This window comes from Terrapene carolina, unplaced genomic scaffold (genome assembly GCF_002925995.2).
Source record: "Terrapene carolina triunguis isolate 2854851 unplaced genomic scaffold, T_m_triunguis-2.0 Scaffold193, whole genome shotgun sequence".
NCBI classification, from domain to species: Eukaryota; Metazoa; Chordata; order Testudines; family Emydidae; genus Terrapene; species Terrapene triunguis.
The window spans coordinates 8,394,897-8,414,269 of NW_020664544.1; the positions used below are offsets into that span (position 1 = coordinate 8,394,897).

General features: G+C 57.0%; 1 protein-coding gene across 1 annotated transcript in view; it reads right to left on the minus strand.

Moving 5' to 3' along the window:
• Window positions 1-1,765: 1,765 nt before the first annotated feature.
• KCNH6 (potassium voltage-gated channel subfamily H member 6) overlaps window positions 1,766-19,373 on the minus strand; it is a 104,027-nt gene continuing 86,419 nt past the window's right edge. The window contains exons 6-14 of the mRNA XM_026654768.1: window positions 17,546-17,945; window positions 16,468-16,667; window positions 11,622-11,874; window positions 9,984-10,177; window positions 8,207-8,306; window positions 7,053-7,349; window positions 6,426-6,606; window positions 4,239-4,437; window positions 1,766-3,145 (exon numbers count right to left, since the gene is read on the minus strand). Of these exons, the coding sequence (XP_026510553.1) occupies window positions 2,867-3,145; window positions 4,239-4,437; window positions 6,426-6,606; window positions 7,053-7,349; window positions 8,207-8,306; window positions 9,984-10,177; window positions 11,622-11,874; window positions 16,468-16,667; window positions 17,546-17,945 (2,103 nt within the window). The 3' untranslated portion in view covers window positions 1,766-2,866. The remainder of the gene's footprint in view (window positions 3,146-4,238; window positions 4,438-6,425; window positions 6,607-7,052; window positions 7,350-8,206; window positions 8,307-9,983; window positions 10,178-11,621; window positions 11,875-16,467; window positions 16,668-17,545; window positions 17,946-19,373) is intronic.

A 19,373-nucleotide genomic window follows, 5' to 3' on the forward strand; every position in this document is an offset into this window, starting at 1 on the left:
GACAAAGCCCCAACTACCTGTGCTGGGATGTGTCACCGCCTCTCTCTCTCTCTCTCTCTCTCTCTCTCTCTCTCTCACACACACACACACACACATACACACACACACACACACACTAGCATTGGGCTGGTGTTTAGAACATTTTGCTGTGCATTACGAGTGCAGCTATTACAGGCATTTGCTTTGGAAAGGTCCTGCCTTTAGACCCCATTACTGAAGGAAATGAAAACCATCTTTCACTACGAATCTTTTGTGCCTGTGGGTTGTTTTGGCCTCTCTGGAAATTGCCATTGTGCATCTTAACGTCTCCCTGCCACATCTGCTTCCAACGCAGGTGTTTTTCAGCCCCGGCAGTTTAGTAGGACGCTTAATTTTTACAACCCTGTAAATGCTGCAGCCTCTGGAGCCGTGAGCTCCGAGGTCTTGAAGAGGCAGCAGAGTTCAGGCAGCTGCACTTCTAATCAGAGGCCGCGGGGTCCTAGATGAAAGCATCCAACTCATTGCTTTACCCTGAGCTGTCCTTCCTGAGGGAGTCGCCTTGGAATGGCTGTTGAGACCATCAGTGTTAAGGTCAGCCAGGTAAACGGCCCACATGAGGACATTCATCCGAAAGTGCAAAGAAGACCAATTAAAGGCATGGAGCATCGAAGCTGGGAATTTTCAAAGGGAGGTGTTGGGTGCTTAATCCCCTCAGGCCCTCTGGGAGTCCAAGCTATAAAGCCGGCTCTGAATACAGAGCCAACATCTCCTGAGCCCACCGCTACACAGAGGTGGAGAAAGCCTGCCCTGTGCATGCGTAAGGGAAGCGCTGTGCCCTGGTGTCTCACACCTTTCCAAGGGTTCACAGCACAGCTTCCATGTGGCTGCTCCCCAGTGGCGGCAGGGTGGGAAGACTGAGGCTAGGTCTACACTACCCGCCTGAATTGGCGGGTAGAAATCAACCTCTCGGGGATCGATTTATCGCGTCCCGTTGGGACGCGACAATCGATCCCCGAATCGACGCTCTTACTCCACCAGCGAAGGTGGGAGTAAGCGCCGTCGACAGGAAGCCGCAGAGGTCGATTTTGCCACCGTCCCTACAGCGGGGTAAGTCGGCTGCGATACGTCGAATTCAGCTACGCTATTCGCGTAGCTGAATTTGCGTATCATAAATCGACCCCCCCCGCTGTAGTGAAGACGTAGCCTGAGGCACAAGGCAGGGGAAAGCAGGGGGTCCCCACATCAGGACTTAGTTATGTGAGTGCCTCCAAAGCTCGTTTTCTCTCTGGACAAAGGGGAGAACAAGCAGATCGGGTGCCTCTGTCATGGTCAGAGGTGGCTGTTCAAATCTCCACCCTCTCAGATTTCTGCTCGGCTGTGAGCGCGTGTTGGATTATTTCGGGGGCAGGCCAGGCTGTCCTTACAGAACGGCCTTTGCAAAGAGCTGGGCCGGACAAAGTGCTGAGATCCAGCCGTGTTCTCATTTCTGCCGAAAGGGAATTCCACAGACGAAGGCCCCGTCTGGGCTCCGCGAGAGCTGCGCTCTGAGCGCCACTGGCCCTACCGTCCCCGGCGAGGGCAGCTGATAGGGAGCGTCCCGGAGATCTTTGTAGATTAGGAGCAGGGCTCTGAAGCAGCTCCAGTATTGGACGGGGTCAGGGTAGCGCTCAGAGCTCCACAGCCATGAGCTCGCTCCAGCCACTCTCCTGGCCTCTCGACAAAACACAGCCTTGAGCCACGTTAGGTGCCAAAAAACATTTATTAGCAAAGTGGACACTAAGAAACGCTCACAGTCTTGCTACTCTCACAGGGAGCTCAACACAGCGTGAGCCGGCGGCCGAGACTACCTATATAGCATCTAACCGAGTGGAAGGCAGCATTGCTAGGCGGGTTTTCTCCTGCAGGGGAGCAATGGGGTCCCTCGGGGTGTGTGTGTGTAGGGGAGCATCTATGAAACCATTATCCAAGGAGACGATCTCCGGGCGAGAGCTAAAAACAACGCGTCTGGGGGTTGGTTTTGCTTTTCTGCTTTCCAGGATTGTGCTTATGAGTTTTGTGCTTTCCACTCACGCCGGGTCACAGTTGAGTTTGTCTGGGAAGCTACGGGGGCTTTGCAAGAGTCGGATGCGGGCTGGAGGAAAGCGTCTCGGGCCTGGCTGAAGCTTACAGTCAGCCTTGCTGTAGAGGCTGCTGGCCAGGGACCTGTGCTGAAGCGTGCTAGAGGGGTGGAAACCACCACCCTCGTTTCTTAATGACAGCCAGGTAGGAGAGGGATTACTCCTCTCCTCTGCCCATCCTCTGGACCTTACACCTCCAGCTCCTTCATTCTCCCACTATCTGATGCCATTTATCCCTCTTTCCCTCTCCTCCTCCAGACAACATCGTCTCCAGGATGAACAACCCCAGTATGGTAGTGCACAAAGGTCCCGTGGTGCTAGGCGCGGTACGAACACAGATGTCGAGGTGGTCCCCGCCCCATAGAGCTGCCAGCAAGGTGGCCTCCCAGCCGTGCATTCACTCTCCTCCTGCAGTTGTGGCCCATTTTGGTGGCACCAACACAGGGAGGAAGCCTTGGCGAGGAAGAGGAGGCTGGTGCCATCTGGCTCCTCCAGCCCGTTGGCTTCTTGGTGGCCATCAAAAAGAGCCGCGTTGGGTGCACTCTATAATGTGCAGTTTGAACCTACTCTACATAAGCCTTTGGAGAACAATGATCTCTGAACTCCCTCCACTCTCCACTCCCCTCCACCGGGGCAGAAGACAGCTACAAAGTGTACCCCTGAGCCAATAACATTGTCCTCCCCGTCTCACCCCCACAGTCAAAACTGAAATCAGCGAAACCAGTTCTCAGTTGCGGTTCCTCTTGGCTTGGTTCGGCGCATGCGCGTCTCTAACTGCCGGGAAGCACCGGGTCGGAGAGATGTCTCTGAATGTCTAGGTGCTCGGAAGAGGCTTCAAGGTGCTCGGGGAGGGAAGGGAAACGAGAGCCGTGGAAGAGTCCCCGTGTGTGTGTTGCCCTCTGGTGGGGCTCTGGGTTGGGGAAGGTCTGGGAATGGAGTTCCGGCTGGGAGTAGATGGTTTTCTCTGAAGCTGCCAACAGGTGTACCCCGCTTGACAAGGAGTCCCTGGATTTCAGCTGGAACTTTTCTATCTCTGTGTAGCTTGGGCTCTGGTGGAGAAGGGGAAGAAAAGGAGAAATGAGGGTGCGTTGTTATGAGATTAAAGTTCAGCAACTAGGGTCTTCTGGCCAAGAGGCCATAGCGTCCCCTAGAGAGAGAGAAGCCCACTGAGCAGGTGGTGCCAGCCCATACAGTGGGGCAGCTTCTTGCCTTTTCATGGGGACACCTTGGAGCAGAGAAGCCCCCGCCCCGTCATTGGGAAACCCCTTACAGCTCACACACACTCCCATTGGTCAAATCCTGCTGCCCTAGTGACGGCGCAACCCCCAGTGCTGGAGCCACGTCTCAACAGATTCAGAGGCCTGGTCTGCACCAGAAAATTAAGTTGGCTTGAGCAGTGTAGTTAAGCCGACCTGAGTCCCTGTGCAGCTGATTCATGCCAGAAAGGGGACTCTACTCTCTTTTCCTCCAGCACCCCAAAAGAACGGCTTTGGGGTGCTGGGTGTTCTCATTCCAGGCTTCTGCTGGGCTTCATCCCCTCTCCAGCCCCAAGGGCTTAGGCCAGAGGGGATGACCTGGGGGATGATGGGTTTCGAAACGGCCCTGGGTTAGTCGGAGAGGGAGAGGAGAAACAGGAGCAGGGGGACCTCGCCCAGAGAGAAGCAGTGGGTGAGGTGGCAACATCTCCCCAGTCTCTCCATCCCCCACATTGGTGAGAGGAAGCTGCCTCCCTCATGGCCAGACCCTTCCCCACACTGTGAGGAGAAATGGGAGGGGAGCAGCCCCTATTCTGGACCCTCAGCCCAGCCCTCTCTGCATCTGGAAGGCAGGGGCAGCCTTGGAGAGCCAAGTCGCCTTCCTTCACCCCAGGGTCACGCGCGCAATGACATGCCAGGGGACCCCCTTGGTCTGCTCCTCTGGAGGAGGAAGCTGCTCTCCGCTGTGAGGAGACGGAAACATCTCCCCTAGAGCCCCCTCAGCCTCGGTTTGGGCTCAGCACTTGTACTGGTCTTTGCTGTGAAGCGGGATGAGGTCGGGAAGTACTGGGACTAGATCTGCTGGGCTGCCTGAGGCGGAAGGACACCGCTCCCAGCCAAAGCGCTCAGTCTCAGTGTTTAGCCAGCACAGGAGTCTGTGAGTTACCTCCCCGGGAGGAGTCAGGTCCTTCTCCTGCAGCGGCGTGCACGGTGGAGCAGGCTCCATGCCCCTCGGGCCCATGCTGTACATGGCCAGGCTGTGGGAGGACGGCGAGATGGGGCTGTATGCGGGCGGCACTTGGGACAGCTGGCGCTGCAGGAGCTGGAGGATTATATTAATATCCGAAGACATCCTGGACTCCAGCCTGTGGGACAGATCAACCAGCGTTAGCACGGTGCATCCCAGGGCCACCCTCTTTCATCTGGGCAGTGGGCTTTGTTTGGGCTGCACTGAGCAGGCAAAGTGTCTGGAACCCCAGTGTGGCCAAGCCAGTGCGGCCCACTGAAGGTAGCGTGGGAACCAGCGAATCCAGGGAGTGGCCAGAGCACGGGGGGTGGGGTTTGTCAAAGCGCCTTTTGATTTTCCAAGGTTGCTGCAGATGCTCCCAGCTCAGGCTGGCGAGGGCAGGGTCAGACAGCCGGCTCCATCAACAGACAGAGGATGCTGCAGTCACCACCCACCAGAGCCAGCCCAGGAGAAAAGGCTTATCCCAAACAGCCTGGCCAAGGCGTTTTCCAGCCCTTCCCTTCTAAGGCAGGAGCCTCGTTTGCATCTTCTTGTCGTGTAGATGGGTCACAAGGACACCCAGTGTTAGGATGGCTAATGCTAACCGAGAGTCTTGGAAGAGAGACAAACTCAGATCTTAAACCAATCGCTATTGGGATCACGCTGGGCAGATGAGCTGGGCTGGCTATTGGAGGTTTTCTTCCACATTCCCCTGAAGCGTCTGCTGCTGGCCACTGTCAGAGCCAGGACGCTGGGTTAGATGGAGCCCTGAGCTGATTGGATCCAGTATGGCAATTCCCACAGTCTGTGGATTTACACTATTATTTATATTACAGTAGCAATTAGAGGCAACTAGAGCGGCGACCAGGCCCCATTCTGCTAGGCGTTGTGCAGTCACAGAGTCAGAGACCGTCCCTGCCCCAAAAAGCTACAGTCTAAATAGACATAACAAAAGGTGGGAGGGGAAACAGAGGCACGAGGGAGGTCAAGTAACTGCCTCAAGGAAGAGAACCCAGGTCTCCTGATCCTAATCCACTGGGCCATGCTGTCTCTTCAACAGCCAGGCCCAAACCAAGAAGCCAAACTCCCAGGAGTGCTGGGGAAGGCTGGCTGCAGATTTGGTTCTGGACTTCGGGGCTGTCCCTATCTCCACGTGGGTCTGGCAGGGTGAAGAATGACTGAGAATATTCCTACGTTTACATCACAACCCAAAGGGACCATTTTTTTGAGGGAAGTAAATGGAAATTAAAAGACAGGCTAGGGCCCTTTCTCCGATCTCAGCGGAGCCTGCTGCTGTCACGACATGGCCACCAGGGGGTGCATCATACCTAGTCGGCAGAGCACATGGGAGTTTTTATTAAGTCAGTGAAAAAACGGCTGAGTGACGCAGGGCAAATACTTCTTGGGCCTAAAGTCACCGAAATCTACACTTAGGCACCTAGATAAAAGTGGCCTGATTCCTAGAGGCACTGAGCACACACAACTCCCACTGCACTGAATGGGGGGTGCAGGCAGCCACTGAAAATCACATCTTTATCGAGTTGCTTCCACATGGGTGTAACTTTTGGTCGCCAGCGGTGGAAATTCCAGCTGCACTATTGAAGTGGCAGGTCTCACCGATCTGAGCTCCTTTCCCTTCTCATTCAAATGCTGGCCCCTTCCTTACTATTTACACGGCAACTGTCTGTCGCCAGTGACTGGCTTCGCGAACAATTCACCTGCCTAGGATGGTCGAGCAGGAGGAAGGCGGCCGCTCTTCATATAAGCGAACAGCGGCAGATGTAAATGCAAAGCCTTCAGTTCCTGACCCCGTGACTGAATTCTGTGGGAGCCACTGTAACTAAAGCCAGTCTGGGCCCTGCTGAGGAAATACTTTAGCAGCTGCTTCCAGATGTCACCACTAATCACAGTAGGGCAGGATGCTCCATGAACATGCAATACCGAAAGTAGCCAGCAGGGAGAGCCCACGTCACATCACAGAGCTTTGTTAAACAGCCCTGTTCGATGTGGGTCTTTTAAGGGGGGGCGGCAGATGCCATTCACTGGGTTGGCCCAGAAGGGGCAGCACCCTGAGCCACTCAAGCGCTGCAGGAACCCAGGCTCCGGCCTCGGAGGCGCTGCACCCACCTGCTGAGCTGAGCCTGCAGCAGCTCCAGTCGGGATTCGATCTGACCCTGCCCGTAGTCCAAGCGCAGAGGGTTGGCCCGGGAGTTGTGGACCAAGGACGCGTGCGGCAGGGGCTCTGGGTGGAGGTTTGGCTGTCTGTCCTCCCAGAAGGCGAACATGTTTGGAACGTCCCCGGGGGTGGCTGCAAAGAGGAGAGTTCACAGCTGCTGTTGGAGCAGACCCGAGATAACCCCCCCCTACCCCGGCACCAGGAATTCCCAGTCAGCAAATCCCGACCCTGCAGTCCCAAACAAGCTCTCGCTGCAGCCCCAATGGTAGTTTGCCCACCTCTGGCCTAGGCTGAGGTTTGTGTTGTGATACCATCACTGTCTGGATTCCCCACAGAGCTAGATCCTAGGCAGGGCCTGTTGCTCCTCCCAAGGGTCCGGACTTGCCTCCATCTCCCAAAGACGGGACACTCTCCCTTCTCCCTCCCACGGCGCCCCGCAGTGGTCACACTCAAACCCTGGACACTGGTCAGCCCTTGAGGGGCCCAATTGGATCTCAGCCCATCTCCCCTCGCTGATTGCCAGCGCTGGGCCCCCCCCCCCGGCTCCCGGCAGCGCCCCAAGACACAATCACCGCTACCCGCGTAGGACTGGCTGTCCTCCGCCGCCTGCTTGCTGACATCGGTGCCACTGGCGTTGGGGGTGACCAGGCTGAGCACGGCTGGGGCAAAGTCGTCCTGGTCGGAGTCAGGAGAGGGCTCGGCCTGGGTGGGGCTGGGGGGCTTGGCCTCCTCGTCGCTGGTCTGCGAGCAAGGCGTGGTGCTGCTGCACAGGTCATCCCACTGGTCCTTGCTGAGGGGGCCCTGCAGGTTGGTGAGCTCCGAGTAGGTGTGGTATGGCTCGGCGTCCGAGATGCCCGTGTCCAGCCCATCCGGGTCTGTGGGGCAGGGGGTGCAGACAGGTTAGTACAGACACCCCAGGGCAGCCCCTTCATACCCCATCCCCACCGTGATGCCAAGGGGCTTCAGGAGCCCACGAGAGAACCATGGGGAGCTTTGCCCAGCATCACGGGGATGAGGGGGAGGAAAGGGCTGGCGGGCATCTGCCTTGTGCGGGCTGGATGGTGCCCAGCGCTGCTTAATAGACGGTGAACAGGAGAGGCCGGCTGGTGCCCAGTGCTGCCTCACGGAGGGGGCCAGGCCAGCCAATACCATGTCTCAGGGTGGGCACGACGTGATCCAGTCAGTGTCCTGCTTTGCCTCATGGGCAGTGGTCTGGGCCCTGCTGTGCCAGCAGCACCACCCCGTCCCCGAGGCACTGGTCAGCCGAGGCTCTCAAACCCCCGCCCTCCCACCAGTGCCCGGGGTGGAGAGCGGGCTGCCCCAGGGCGCTCAGCTGTCAGGACACTGCCCTGCCAGGGCGCAGGCCAGCTACCTCCCCTCCCCACAGCCCTTCACAAGCGCCAGACACCCAGACCCACCCTGCGCCATGGCGCACAGAGCCGCCCCAGGCCCTGGCAGGGGAGTCGGGGCGGGGTGTGTGTGTGCGGGGAGACCATCGCTCTCTGAGTCAGGGGCTCAGATTGGCTTGAACCAGCTCTGGCGTAGCTGAGACCAGTCCCTCCTGTAGTGCTGGTACCACAGTGACAGGGGGCGTTGGGGAGAGGGGGGACGGGAGAGAAGCAGCTGGAGGGAGAAGGCGCTGGGGGGCAGAGACGGCTGTTCACACCCTCCCCATCCTGCCCAGCAGCTGCCACCGATCCGAGGAGACCGAGCCCGGCCGGCTACGACTCACCGGTCTTGGGGGGCCGGCAGAGGGAATGCTTGCGCCGGCGCACGCGGCGGTAGGAGCAGTCGTAGTCCTCGCTGAGCGGCGAGCGGGGGATGCTGTCTGCCTGAGAGGGAAGAGGGCGCCGAGCGCGAGAGGGGACTGTTAGTGCTACACAAAGAATCCCTGGGGCGCCTCTCCGCAGGCCATGCTCCCGGTCCCCTCTCCCCAAGCCCGCTAGCAGGAGATACTGAACCGGACCCTCCTGAGGTGTGATGAGAGACCCTCGAGGCTCGGTGCCCTGGGGGGCATGGTACAGTGTGAAGGAGGGCGGATGGGGGGTGCCCCATTAGTGGAGTTAGGGAGTGTCTCTCACACACTCATCAGCCAGTGTCTCTGGAAAAAACAAACAAACGGTGGCAGCCAATCAGATCGCCGAGCAGGATTTAACGATAATGTTTACGGGGGAAAAATGACTCCAGAGCCTTCAGCCAATCACAGCCTTGATTGTTCATAAAAGCGGGGACTTCTCTGAATAAGCTTATTTGTGATTGGCTGAAGGCTTTGGAATCCCTCTTTTTTCCCTTAGCAATCTGACCCACCGTCTGATACCTGAAGTCAATTGGACTTAAGCATGTGGTTAAAAGTTCAGAGTACTCTTCTGGATTGGTGCCAAAGTCATGACGTTTACATGGTGATGTCATCACATGACATCATCAGTATGCAATGACATCATCATGGCAATGCCATCTCTATGGGACAGTGCCTTTAGTCCCAGTGTTGTAACAATGTGACCCAAATCACATCACGTCAAGACCAGAGAAGCGCGTCATGACAAGACCATCACCACATACTGCAGTAATGTGACGTGCTGCATCATGACAATGAAATCATGCCCTCACTCAAACCATTGTGTCACATCAGTGTTACATTGTGACACAATGACATGGTGTCATGTTGAAACAATGCCCTCACATTACATCACAATGTGAAACAATGCCCTCACGTTGTGAGAACAGCATCATGTCAAAACACGGGACAACAGCACCACGTCACAAGGCAACATGTCACAGCAAAACATCATCATGTGACACATCACGACACCACCATGTTGACATGTGGCCACATTGCACCAAGCCATCACGACACCACGCTGTCATGACATAACACTGTCTTGTCACAACAAAACGGCACCGTTTGATGACTCTGCATGACCCCATGCTGGGCACTGTCACGTCTCCCATACTCCCTCCCATCACAACCTAACGTCAACACGTCTTGCTGGCATAGGATTGCAACATGATGACCTTGCATCAGCCTGAAATAACCTTTGAGATATTTTAATAGTGCTGAGGTCCTGCAAAACTGGGGGGAAGGGGGTTTAGCTGCAGGACTCATGGATCCAAATTTCCAGAAGAGCTCAGGGCCAGATTTCCAAGCTCTCAGCACCTACAATCACGGCTCCTAACATGCCCCCATGGGCTGGGCTCTTGTGAAAATTTAGGGCCCAAATCATGATGTCCACAATCCCCAGGGGGAGTGCTGAGCTCTTCTCAAAACCTGGCTCTTATTGACTCGAAAGCAATTAAAAGCTCAGATAAGGCTTTGAAAACGTAGCCCTTGGAGCCTAGCAAACATGTGAATGATCTGAGCTAGGAGCACAGAGCGCTTGTCAGTCTATGCTCCCCAGCACCGTTCCCTCCAGCGTCCCTCGGCCCCATTCCTCCCCAGCGATTTGGATGGGGACAATTGGCAGCAGCTGCCTCTGTTCTCCTAACTCTCCACACCTACGCCTGAGACTCACATCTCTCAGGTTGAAGGTTATCTCTAAGTTGCTCCAGAAGTTGTCGGAAAAGGCCGGGTACATATCCAAGACCTCCAGGAGGTCCTCCCGCTGGATCTTATGCAAGTCGCAGTAGGTCAGTGCCCGGACATCCGCGTTGGATTTCCCAGGCCGGGCATAGAGGCTGATGGGCTCCCCAAAGATGTCGTTCTTCCCTGTGCAATGGAGAGAGGCTCATGAGGGCATGGGTGGTGGAGTTGTCCCCAGCGGCTCTAAGGCTTTAGAGAGACTGCTCTGCTGAAGTCCTGATTCACTCAGCAGCCTACGTCTGTGTCCTCCTCTCCTCCAGCTCCCCACCTTCCTCTGTGTCCTCTCCCCTGACCCACCCACTAGACTCCTGCTCGCCGCTTTGCCCCTTCTGCCACGCCTCCCTTCTCCAGATCCACCCCACCCCAAGGCCTCCTCTGCCAACCCCTTTGCTACTTGCGCTGTGGCTGATCTTTGTAAGCTCTGTAGGGCAGGGGCCTTGTCCCTTTAGCTGCTCTGTAACAGGCCATGCGTGGGCCTCTCGAGGGCTCTAACACTGAATTAAAAGACTGTCCCCCGTTAGGCCAGGAGTGCTGAAATTCACCAGCCCTCGCTTAGGTCACGACATGCGAACCTCACAAAACTGTGAGAGTCAAGTCAGCTTTGTAGCGTAGTCAGCACTCCCTTCCACAGCTGCTGAGTCCAGGCCAGGACGCTGGGTAGACCCTCTGTAGAGACATGGGGCCGCATGGGCTGGGAGCTAGAGAGAACCCAAAGGGTCTGTCTGTGTCCGGCAGCCTCAATAAAAATCCCCTTGGAATTCGTGACAGCTGAGTCTTGGCTTTCCCCTGCCCACAGGGACACGACAGGATGAAACATCGGCCGATGTAAGTGCTCCTCCCAACTCTCAGAACCTCTTGGGTTTGGAGGGCCGGGAGAACAGGCCTCCTCTTTCATGATCTCCGATGCTTCTTGCTTTAGGCTGCGCCAGAGATGTCACAAGATCAACCGTCTTGCGTGGGATTACAGTGTTTCTGGCCCTTGCCTGCAGGAGGCAGCATTCTGGGAAAGAACAGTTTAGGGGGGTGGAGGAGTTGGGACCCGCCAGTTTCTTCCCAAACCTAGAAACAGGCAGCGTCCAGGGGTCTGAGCTGGGTTTGCTTCGATTCCGATTTGATCTGAGCTGGTTCCTCCACTCCTAGTCACAGCCAGGGGTGGATTGAGACCAAACCGGGCACGGATCCACCCGGCTGCTGGCATCTTCCAAACACACCCTCCCAGCCTCCTGCCGCCTCCCAGCCCTGGTGGATGCTTCTTCCCAGCCCCACTACAGCAGAGAGAGGATCTGGTCTTTCCTCCCAGGCCTGGGCCCATTCTGCCAAGGGAGGCAGCACTGGATGCTAGTGGAAGCCTAGAGTTGGGGAATGGGAACCAGCTCCCTCCTCTCCGTCCGCAGGCTGGGTGACCTTTTGGGGGGGGTGTCTCACACCACCAGCTGAGACTCATTGCCCGAAGCAGGGAGTTATCAGGGGAGTGGGACGGTTCTCTGCTTTCTTCTGGCAGAGCCCCCTCTCTCTCCCCCACCTGCCCTCCCACGCCCACATCGCGCGCCGGAAGGAAGGGCTCTTCCACCTAGGATGGCCACCACAATGTCCTCCCGGAGAATCTCGATGGAGCCGCGGGAGATGAAGTAGAGGGTGGTGAGGACGTCCCCGTAATGCACCAGGGTGTCTCCGGGAGGAGCGTGAGTCGTCTTGAACTTCATGGCAAGGGCTCGGAGGCAGCCCTTGCTGGCCCCTCGGAAGGCCTTGCAGTTCTGGAGCAGGGTACGGTTCAGGTGGAGGCAGATGTCAGCCTGCAGGCATTCGGGGAAGCCTTTCAGCACCTGCATGGGGAGGAGGGGGCAGCCAGTCACACAGCAGGCCCAGAGGATGAACCCCACACCCCCCGCCCCCGGCCGTCCTATAGGCAAGCACAGACTGGGCTTCCCGTGTCGCAGTTACATCGAGGAACGGATCCAAGCCATAGCCTCTGCGCCGGACGCAGCCAATGACTACGGGCTCTGTCTGTAATGGGACAATCCAACCCGTCCGCTCGCGGCACAATCCCCAAGCACGGGGGAGGGGGACGGACGGACTTCAGCTCTCTCCAGCTCTCTTGGACGCAGGCTCCAATGGGATGTGCTGAGAGGTGGGGGGGCTGGGAGTCTGTTCCCAGCTGTGGAAGGGGGTGGGAACCAGAGGGGTGGAGAGTGTGTGTGTGTGTGTGCGGGGGAGGGCGCTGAATGGCCTGTGGCAGCCCCAGGATAAGGAGGGCAGAAGCCCCCCCTCCCCTTCAGTCCCTATGCTGGGCCCTGCACTGCGAATCCAGCCCTCTAGGAGCAAGTCAGCATGGTGCCTTCAGTAGAACCAGCACAAAGGGAACTGGCCTGGTTTTAGGTGAGGTCACTTTATAATAATCTAGTGACACATCCGCTGGTGCCTTCCTGATTTTAGAAGCTGTCTCCTCACTGACTCCCAAAAAGCAAATAAAAACACTTGGGAAATTCCAAACCCAAAAAACTGTTGTTTAAAAAAATAAATAAATAAAAGTGATGGTTGCTTGCAGTCACCCCTTCCTTCCTTTACAGAACCCACGGCCCTGAAAAGCAAGGAAATGAATAGCGAGGGGCATCCGAGATATCACCAACCACATGACAGACCCCTTCTTATCGCGTATAACTGATCACCAACCGAAGATGAGTCAACACTGTGATGCAGATGCGAAAAAGACTAATATCGTTCTGGGCTGTAGTAACAGGAGGGTCGTATGTAAGACACGGGAGGTCATTGTCCCGGTCTACTCGGCACCGGGGAGGCCTCAGCTGGAGCACTGCGTCCAGTTCTGGGCACCGCACGTTAGGAAAGATGTGGACAAACTGGAGAGAGTCCAGAGGAGAGAAACAAAAATGATCAAAGGTTTAGAAAACCTGACCTGTGAGGAAAGGGTAAAAAAACAGGGCATGTTCAGTCTGGAAAAAAGAAGACTGAGGGGGACCCGATAACAGTCTGTGAATACGTTAAGGGCTGATAGAAAGAGGACGGGGATCAATTGTTCCCCTTGTCCACAGAAGGTAGGACAAGAAGTGATGGGCTTGATCTGCTGCAAGGGAGATTTAGGTTAGACATTAGGGAAAGCTTTCGAACTGGGAGGGGAGCTCTGGACTAGGCTTCCAGGGGAGGTTTGGGAATCCCCATCTCCGGAGGTCTGTTGGACAAACCTCCGTCAGGGCTGGTCTAGGGTTACTTGGTCCTGCCTCAGGGTAGGGGACTGGACTTCTCAAGATCTCTCCCAGCCACAGGCACTGACTCCATGGGTGCTTCAGGGCTCAAGCACCCATGGGGAAAAAAAAAAGTGGGTGCTCAGCACCCACCAGCCACAGTTGTTTGGCGGCGTTGACAATCAGCTGTTGGGGAGGTGCCATGATCAGCTGTTTGGTGGCTGTGGGAGGTGCGTGGGGGAGGGCAGAGAGCAGCAAGCGGGGAGCAGAGGCCTTGGGGGAGGGGTTAGAGCGAGGGCAGGGCCTTGGGGGAGGGGTGGAGTGGGGATGGGGCTCGGGCAGAGCAGGGGTGGAGCAAACCCAGGGAAAAATAAAAGCCATTTTAAATTCTCCTTTGCCAGGAGGCCGGCCAAAAAAAACTTGACAATGATGAGGCAGCTGGTGTGGTGAGACCAGTGCCAGTCATGCCAACCAGTATGGCCTCACGATTTCCCTTGTGCTCCTGTCTGGCTGCATCCACCAGCGGTCTCTTGTCCCGTGCTTCGATTGGAAGCTTTTGGGGGAGGGAACCATCTTTTTGTTCTGTGTTTCTACAGCACATAGGGCCACGGGGTTGTGGTTCATGACGGGGGCTGCACGTGGCTGCTGCAGTACGAAGCAGTAATAAAATATAGGTGCACATTAGTGATGAGATTCATCACCCCAAAAGCCAGCCCCCAGATCTATACCGAATGATGCCATCTGCTGGTGAGGAGACACGCTATCCTAATTAAACTCTGTACTCTTCTTCTCAAGATGTCAAATGACGAGGTGTTTGCCATTATGGTCAACTGCCAACTGATTAGTAGAGCAGATAATATTTCCCATTTAATGGTATTTCTTACAAGTAAATATAGAGGAACTGGACTCAGGATAACAAAGAGCAGTAACACAAAACACTCCTCCAGCAATTGCTGGGTCAGAGTTAGACCCACATTTATGGAACTGTGCGGCTGTGTCTACGCCGCCCGCGGCAGCAACCTAGGGAGAGGTGGGCTTCAGAGCCCAGGTTCCAGCCCACGCCACAACTTCAGAGCGCTGCTGTAGCGTGAGCCCTGCTAACCCGAGTCTCTGTGCCCTGGGCTGCTGCTGGCCATGTAGCCGTGGTAGGGCCTGCTCCAAGCACCAGCTCAGCAAGCAGGTGCTTGGGGCGGCCAAGGGGAAGGGGCGGCCCGTTGGGCTCTTCGGCAGCAGGTCCCTCTCGGAGGGAAGGACCTGCCCCCGAAGTGCCGCCAAAGAAGAAAGCGGCACGGTGGAGCTGCCGCCAAAGTACCGCCGATCGCGATCGCGGCTTCTCCCCCCCCCCCCGCCGCTTGGGGTGGCAAAAACCCTGGAGCCGGCCCTGAGCCTTGGCCTATAAGAGCCACGGGGTTTTGTGTTATGTGGGTGGTGGGAGAGTTAGCACGGCCTTAGCTTGTCTTGTCTTTGCCCTTGAATGAGTGGGTTGCGTACGCCAGGTGGAAGCTGAGTACGTTGCTGTCCCTTAGCAGGCGCCGAAGCGCTTCCCAGGCCCAGTGTAGGGGTTGGGCTCCCTTGGGACTGGGTTAGGGGTTGGAGGGGGGACTGGGTTAGGGGTTGGAGGCGGGGCTGGGAGAAAACAGCTCCTTCCCTCCCATGGCTCCAGCTAGTCCTAGCGATTGTGGGACTCTGCCCATTTCTTCTCAGCCAGTGGGCGTGGTGCGACCCAGGGCGCCCCCCCAGTACCTGTCCTGAGGGTCCCCTGGTCTTGGGCTAATGACTGAACACCAGGCTAGGAGTCAGGAACTCCTGGGTTCTGTTCTTGGCTTTGACACTAACTCATTGTGTGGCCTTGGGCTGGTCACCCGCCCCTGGCTCTGTGCCTTAGTTTTCCCCTGTTTAAAATGGGGGTAGGGATACTGACCTATCTCACAGAGCAGCAGGGTGAGTAATTAGTTAATATTTGTATAGCACCTTGAAAATATAAAGCACTCAGGATTACGATGAGAAACAGACCCCAGCCACAAAGTTTGGGGTGCTTGGACTTGGGGTTTGGTTTGGCTCATTATAATGCAAATGGACCAGAAGCAAATTTTGAATCAGGATCTGAATTTTTCCAAAGCTGGGGGGGGGGTGTCCATACCTAGCATTCTGGCTTGGGCCCATCCCTAATTATTAGTATCAATGTCTAATCTAAACTATTTTCTTCAGTAATATCATGTGGCTGTGAGTTCCTCAGGTTAATTACACATTGTGTTGCTTGGCTTCCATTTCGCCTTGACCTGGTGCTTGTCAAGCACATGGAGCAGGGTGAAAATCTGCAAGCTCACCCGATGATGTCCCCAGCGAGGGGAATACATTCCTCGCCCGAGAGGCGAGATGGACGCTTTTTTATAATTGACTGTCCTCTCTTCTCCTCGGGTTCACAGCACCCCGTTCTGGATGGCTAGTGTCTAAGGAGGAGGGCTTCTCCCGATGGCGAAGGCTCAAAGGGGTCTGAGCGAAGGCCTTTCTCTCATAATGCTGCTCTCCCATTGATCCCCTTCGCTCCCTCATCGCGGCCTTTCCAGATGCTAATTAAACTGGACTGAAGTTTATTTAAATGCCGTCCGTTCCCTGTCACCCAAAGCACAACCTGCTTTGCTTAGCAACCGGCGGCGCAGAGAGGAAGTTGGATCGATACGCGCTCCAGAGCCTTTCCCCAGCACCCAACGGAAACTGACGCTGGAGCATAGCAGTGGGCTTTCAGTTCAGCTTCAAACCACCGGCAGCTCAGCACGCAGCCAGGGAAAGCCTAGGAGAGCACACCCTCGCCTCCTGACCTCCCCAGCCACCAAGCTAAGTAGTGGGTATCTAGCTAGCTAAGTAATGGGTCTGCGTGGAGACAGACGGACCCACTGTTCATTCACACGGCTCCAATCACGCACCCAAGCGATACTGACGCGATCTCATCTTGCCCTGCTTTCTTCCAGCCCGAACTAAAAGCACTGAGAGTGGGACAGGGGCAGTGGAGATGGGCTCAGGATTCTGCAGGGTGCCCACCACGGAGCTAGGAGCCTTCCCAAAGCAAGCAGCACCATAAATTGCCTTCCGATTTCCCTCCCCACGGATGCCTCAGGGTTATTGGCAGCGGCTCTGCAGGACCCGGGACCCAGATCCCTGCCTGGCAGCGGCTCAGCCCCGTGCGGGAGGCGGTTCCCCTCTCATCAGCCAGGCACTCACCGCGTTCATGTCGATACCGTTGGTGTAGGACCAGGCGTGCTGGAAGTACTCCTCCAGGCGCTGGCGCAGGGGGTTGGGGATCTGGTGGAAGCGGATGAACTCCTTCACCCTCAGCATCTGGGTGTGGTAGCGGGCCGTGCCCGAGTACAGGCGCTGGATGATGGCAGAGACGTTGCCGAAGATGCTGGCGTACATCAGAGCTGCAAGGAGAGGGCTGGGGTCAGGGATCCCGCAGAAGGGATCGACCTTTGGTGAAGCTAGGACACGCCCCACGGACAGCAGCTCCAACCCCCTCCTGGCTGCCTTCTCATCAAGACACCTGATCCCCTCCCACGGCCCCCATGCTTCCCTTGCTGATCCAGGGGGATGTGTGCTGCTGCAGGTTCCCAGCCGCGGGGGGTCATGGATGGCTAGGGGGACTCATGCTGGTGATCGGGGGCATGTCTGGCAGCGGACTGGGGGGCTGTAGGGCCAAAGCACACTGGGGATTGGAGTTGTCTCTTGGGTCAGGCTGGGGGGGGGGATCAATCCATGCAAAAGTCCCTTACCCTGTTTCTTAGCTGCCAGAAACCGTCTCTCTCTCTGGTCTAGTGCCTCCTGCCTAACCCCTCCAAATGCTTAGTACAGGCAGCCTCTGGTTGTCAGGGATCTGGGAGCAGGCCAGTTTCCTACACTTGACTCTCAGGAGCCTCCCCAAGCCAAGCTGGGTTCTCAGTGCAGAGAATACCTGCTACAGGCAGCTGTCTACATCCAGGTGCTGGGCCGGACAAGCTCTCCCCACCCTTCTCAATATGAGCTAACCCACTCCTCTCCCCAGAGCAGCCCCTGTGGCCTCTGGCCACCACTGCATCCCAGGAGGGCGCGTGGGAACAGGCAGGAGTGGGGAGGTCCTCCAAGTGAGGGTCATGTGGCCCAAGAGGGCGAGTGGGCAGCAGACGAGAGGTCCCCCAGCTGAGGGTCATGTGGCCCAGGAAGGTGAGTGGGGAGTGGGCAGCAGATGGGAGGTCCCCCAGCTGAGGGTCATGTGGCCCAGGAGGGCGAGTGGGGACCAGGCTGGGAGGCCCGGCCAGGTACTCACAGCCAATCAGCATGACACAGATGGAGAAGATCTTCTCGGAGTTGGTGTTGGGGGAGACGTTGCCGAAGCCCACGCTGGTGAGGCTGCTGAAGGTGAAGTAGAGCGCCGTGACGTACTTGTCCTTGATGGAGGGGCCGGACGAGAGGTCGCTGTCATTGTAGCGCTTGCCGATCTGGTCGCCCAGGTTGTCCAGCCAGCCGATCTTGTGCTCCATGTAGGGCCGCTCCACGTTGCCGATGGCGTACCAGATACAGGCCAGCCAGTGGGCGATGAGGGCGAAGGTGCACATGAGCAGGAAGAGCACGGCCGCCCCGTACTCGGAGTAGCGGTCCAGTTTACGGGCCACACGCACCAGGCGTAGCAGCCGGGCTGTCTTCAGCAGCCCGATCAGCGTGGTGGTCTGCAGATGGGACAAGTGGGGAAAGGAAATCAGCCAGCAACCAAATGGAATGCTCAGTGGAGGCGACAATTAGAACTGGGGACGAGGAGCCAGGACTCCTGGGTTCCATTCATGCCTCTGGGATACAGTGTGGTCTAGTGGTTAGAACAGGGGCTTGGGAGTCAGGATTCCTGGGTCCTCGTCCCAGCTCGGGACAGGAAGGACCATTTAGTGGTTTAGGAAAGAAGCCAAGAGTCTTTGGTTGTAGTCCTGGCTCTGAGAAGGGAGGTCTCTATTAGTGAGAGCAGACGACTGGGCGTCAGGACTCCTGGGTCCTTTCCCAGCCTTGCCACTCATTTGGCCAAGTCCCTCATCTCTCTGTGCTCAGTTCAAAGGGGATAATTCCCCTGAGGGAGGGAAGCATAATTAATGAGTGTTGGTAACGTGCTTTTGAGATCCTTGGGGCTAAGGATGTGCGAAATATCAGGACCTGGTGTTCCCGATTGAAAAGGGCAATCCCCAGCTGTGAACCGAAACGCCAATCAATTCCCGCTGAGCGGCTCCCTGGCTGATGGGGCAGGCGACAGGCCAGAGTAACAAGGCTCCTGGCCACAAAGGCCACCGTAACGAACAAGCTACAAAACTCCCATTGGAATCACAGAGGCACAACCACCCGGTCCGCACCATCCCCAGCACCTTTCACGTGGGGAAATGGAGGCAGAGGGGGCAGGGACTTGGCTGAGGCGACACCAGGATTCGGCGGCAGAGCCGGGGGACAATGCCAGCCCATGGAGAGGCTTAGGGAACCCCCCCAAACACCTGAGACTGGAGACTGATTTATCAGCCCCCCCCGGCAGTAAGCCATCCTGGCCTTCAGGACCTGCTATTTCTGGCATTATCTCTGGCTGCTGTATGACCTAGAGCAGCGTTTCTCAAACTGGGGTCCATGAACACCTGGGGGGTCCGTGAGAGTACTCCAGGGGGCCCGCCAGCCCCACTGATCAACTCCTCCCCCTCCCCCCCAGTGCTGCCTGCACGCCAGGGAACAGCTGTTCAGCGGTGTGCAGGAGGCACTGGGAGGATGAGGGAGGAGCGGGGATGGGGCGCACTTGGGGGAGGGGACGGAATCATGTCTGGGGCCGCTGGCCCCACTGATCAACTCCTCCCCCTCTCCCCCAATGCTGCCTGCACTCCACGGAACAGCTGTTGCCCGGCGTGCAGGTGGCACTGGGAGGGAAGGGGAGGATTTGAGGGAGGGAGAGGGAGGAGTTAATCAGTGGGGCCGACGGACCCCCTGGAGTACCCTCAGCTCCCCGGCGTGCAGGAGGCACTGGGGGGAGGGGGAGGAGCGGGGACGGGGTGGAAAGAGGTGGGGAAGAGGAGGGGTGGGAAGAAGTGGGGCAGGGGTGGGGCCTTGGGGGAAGGGGTGGTGTGGGGGCAGGGCCTGGG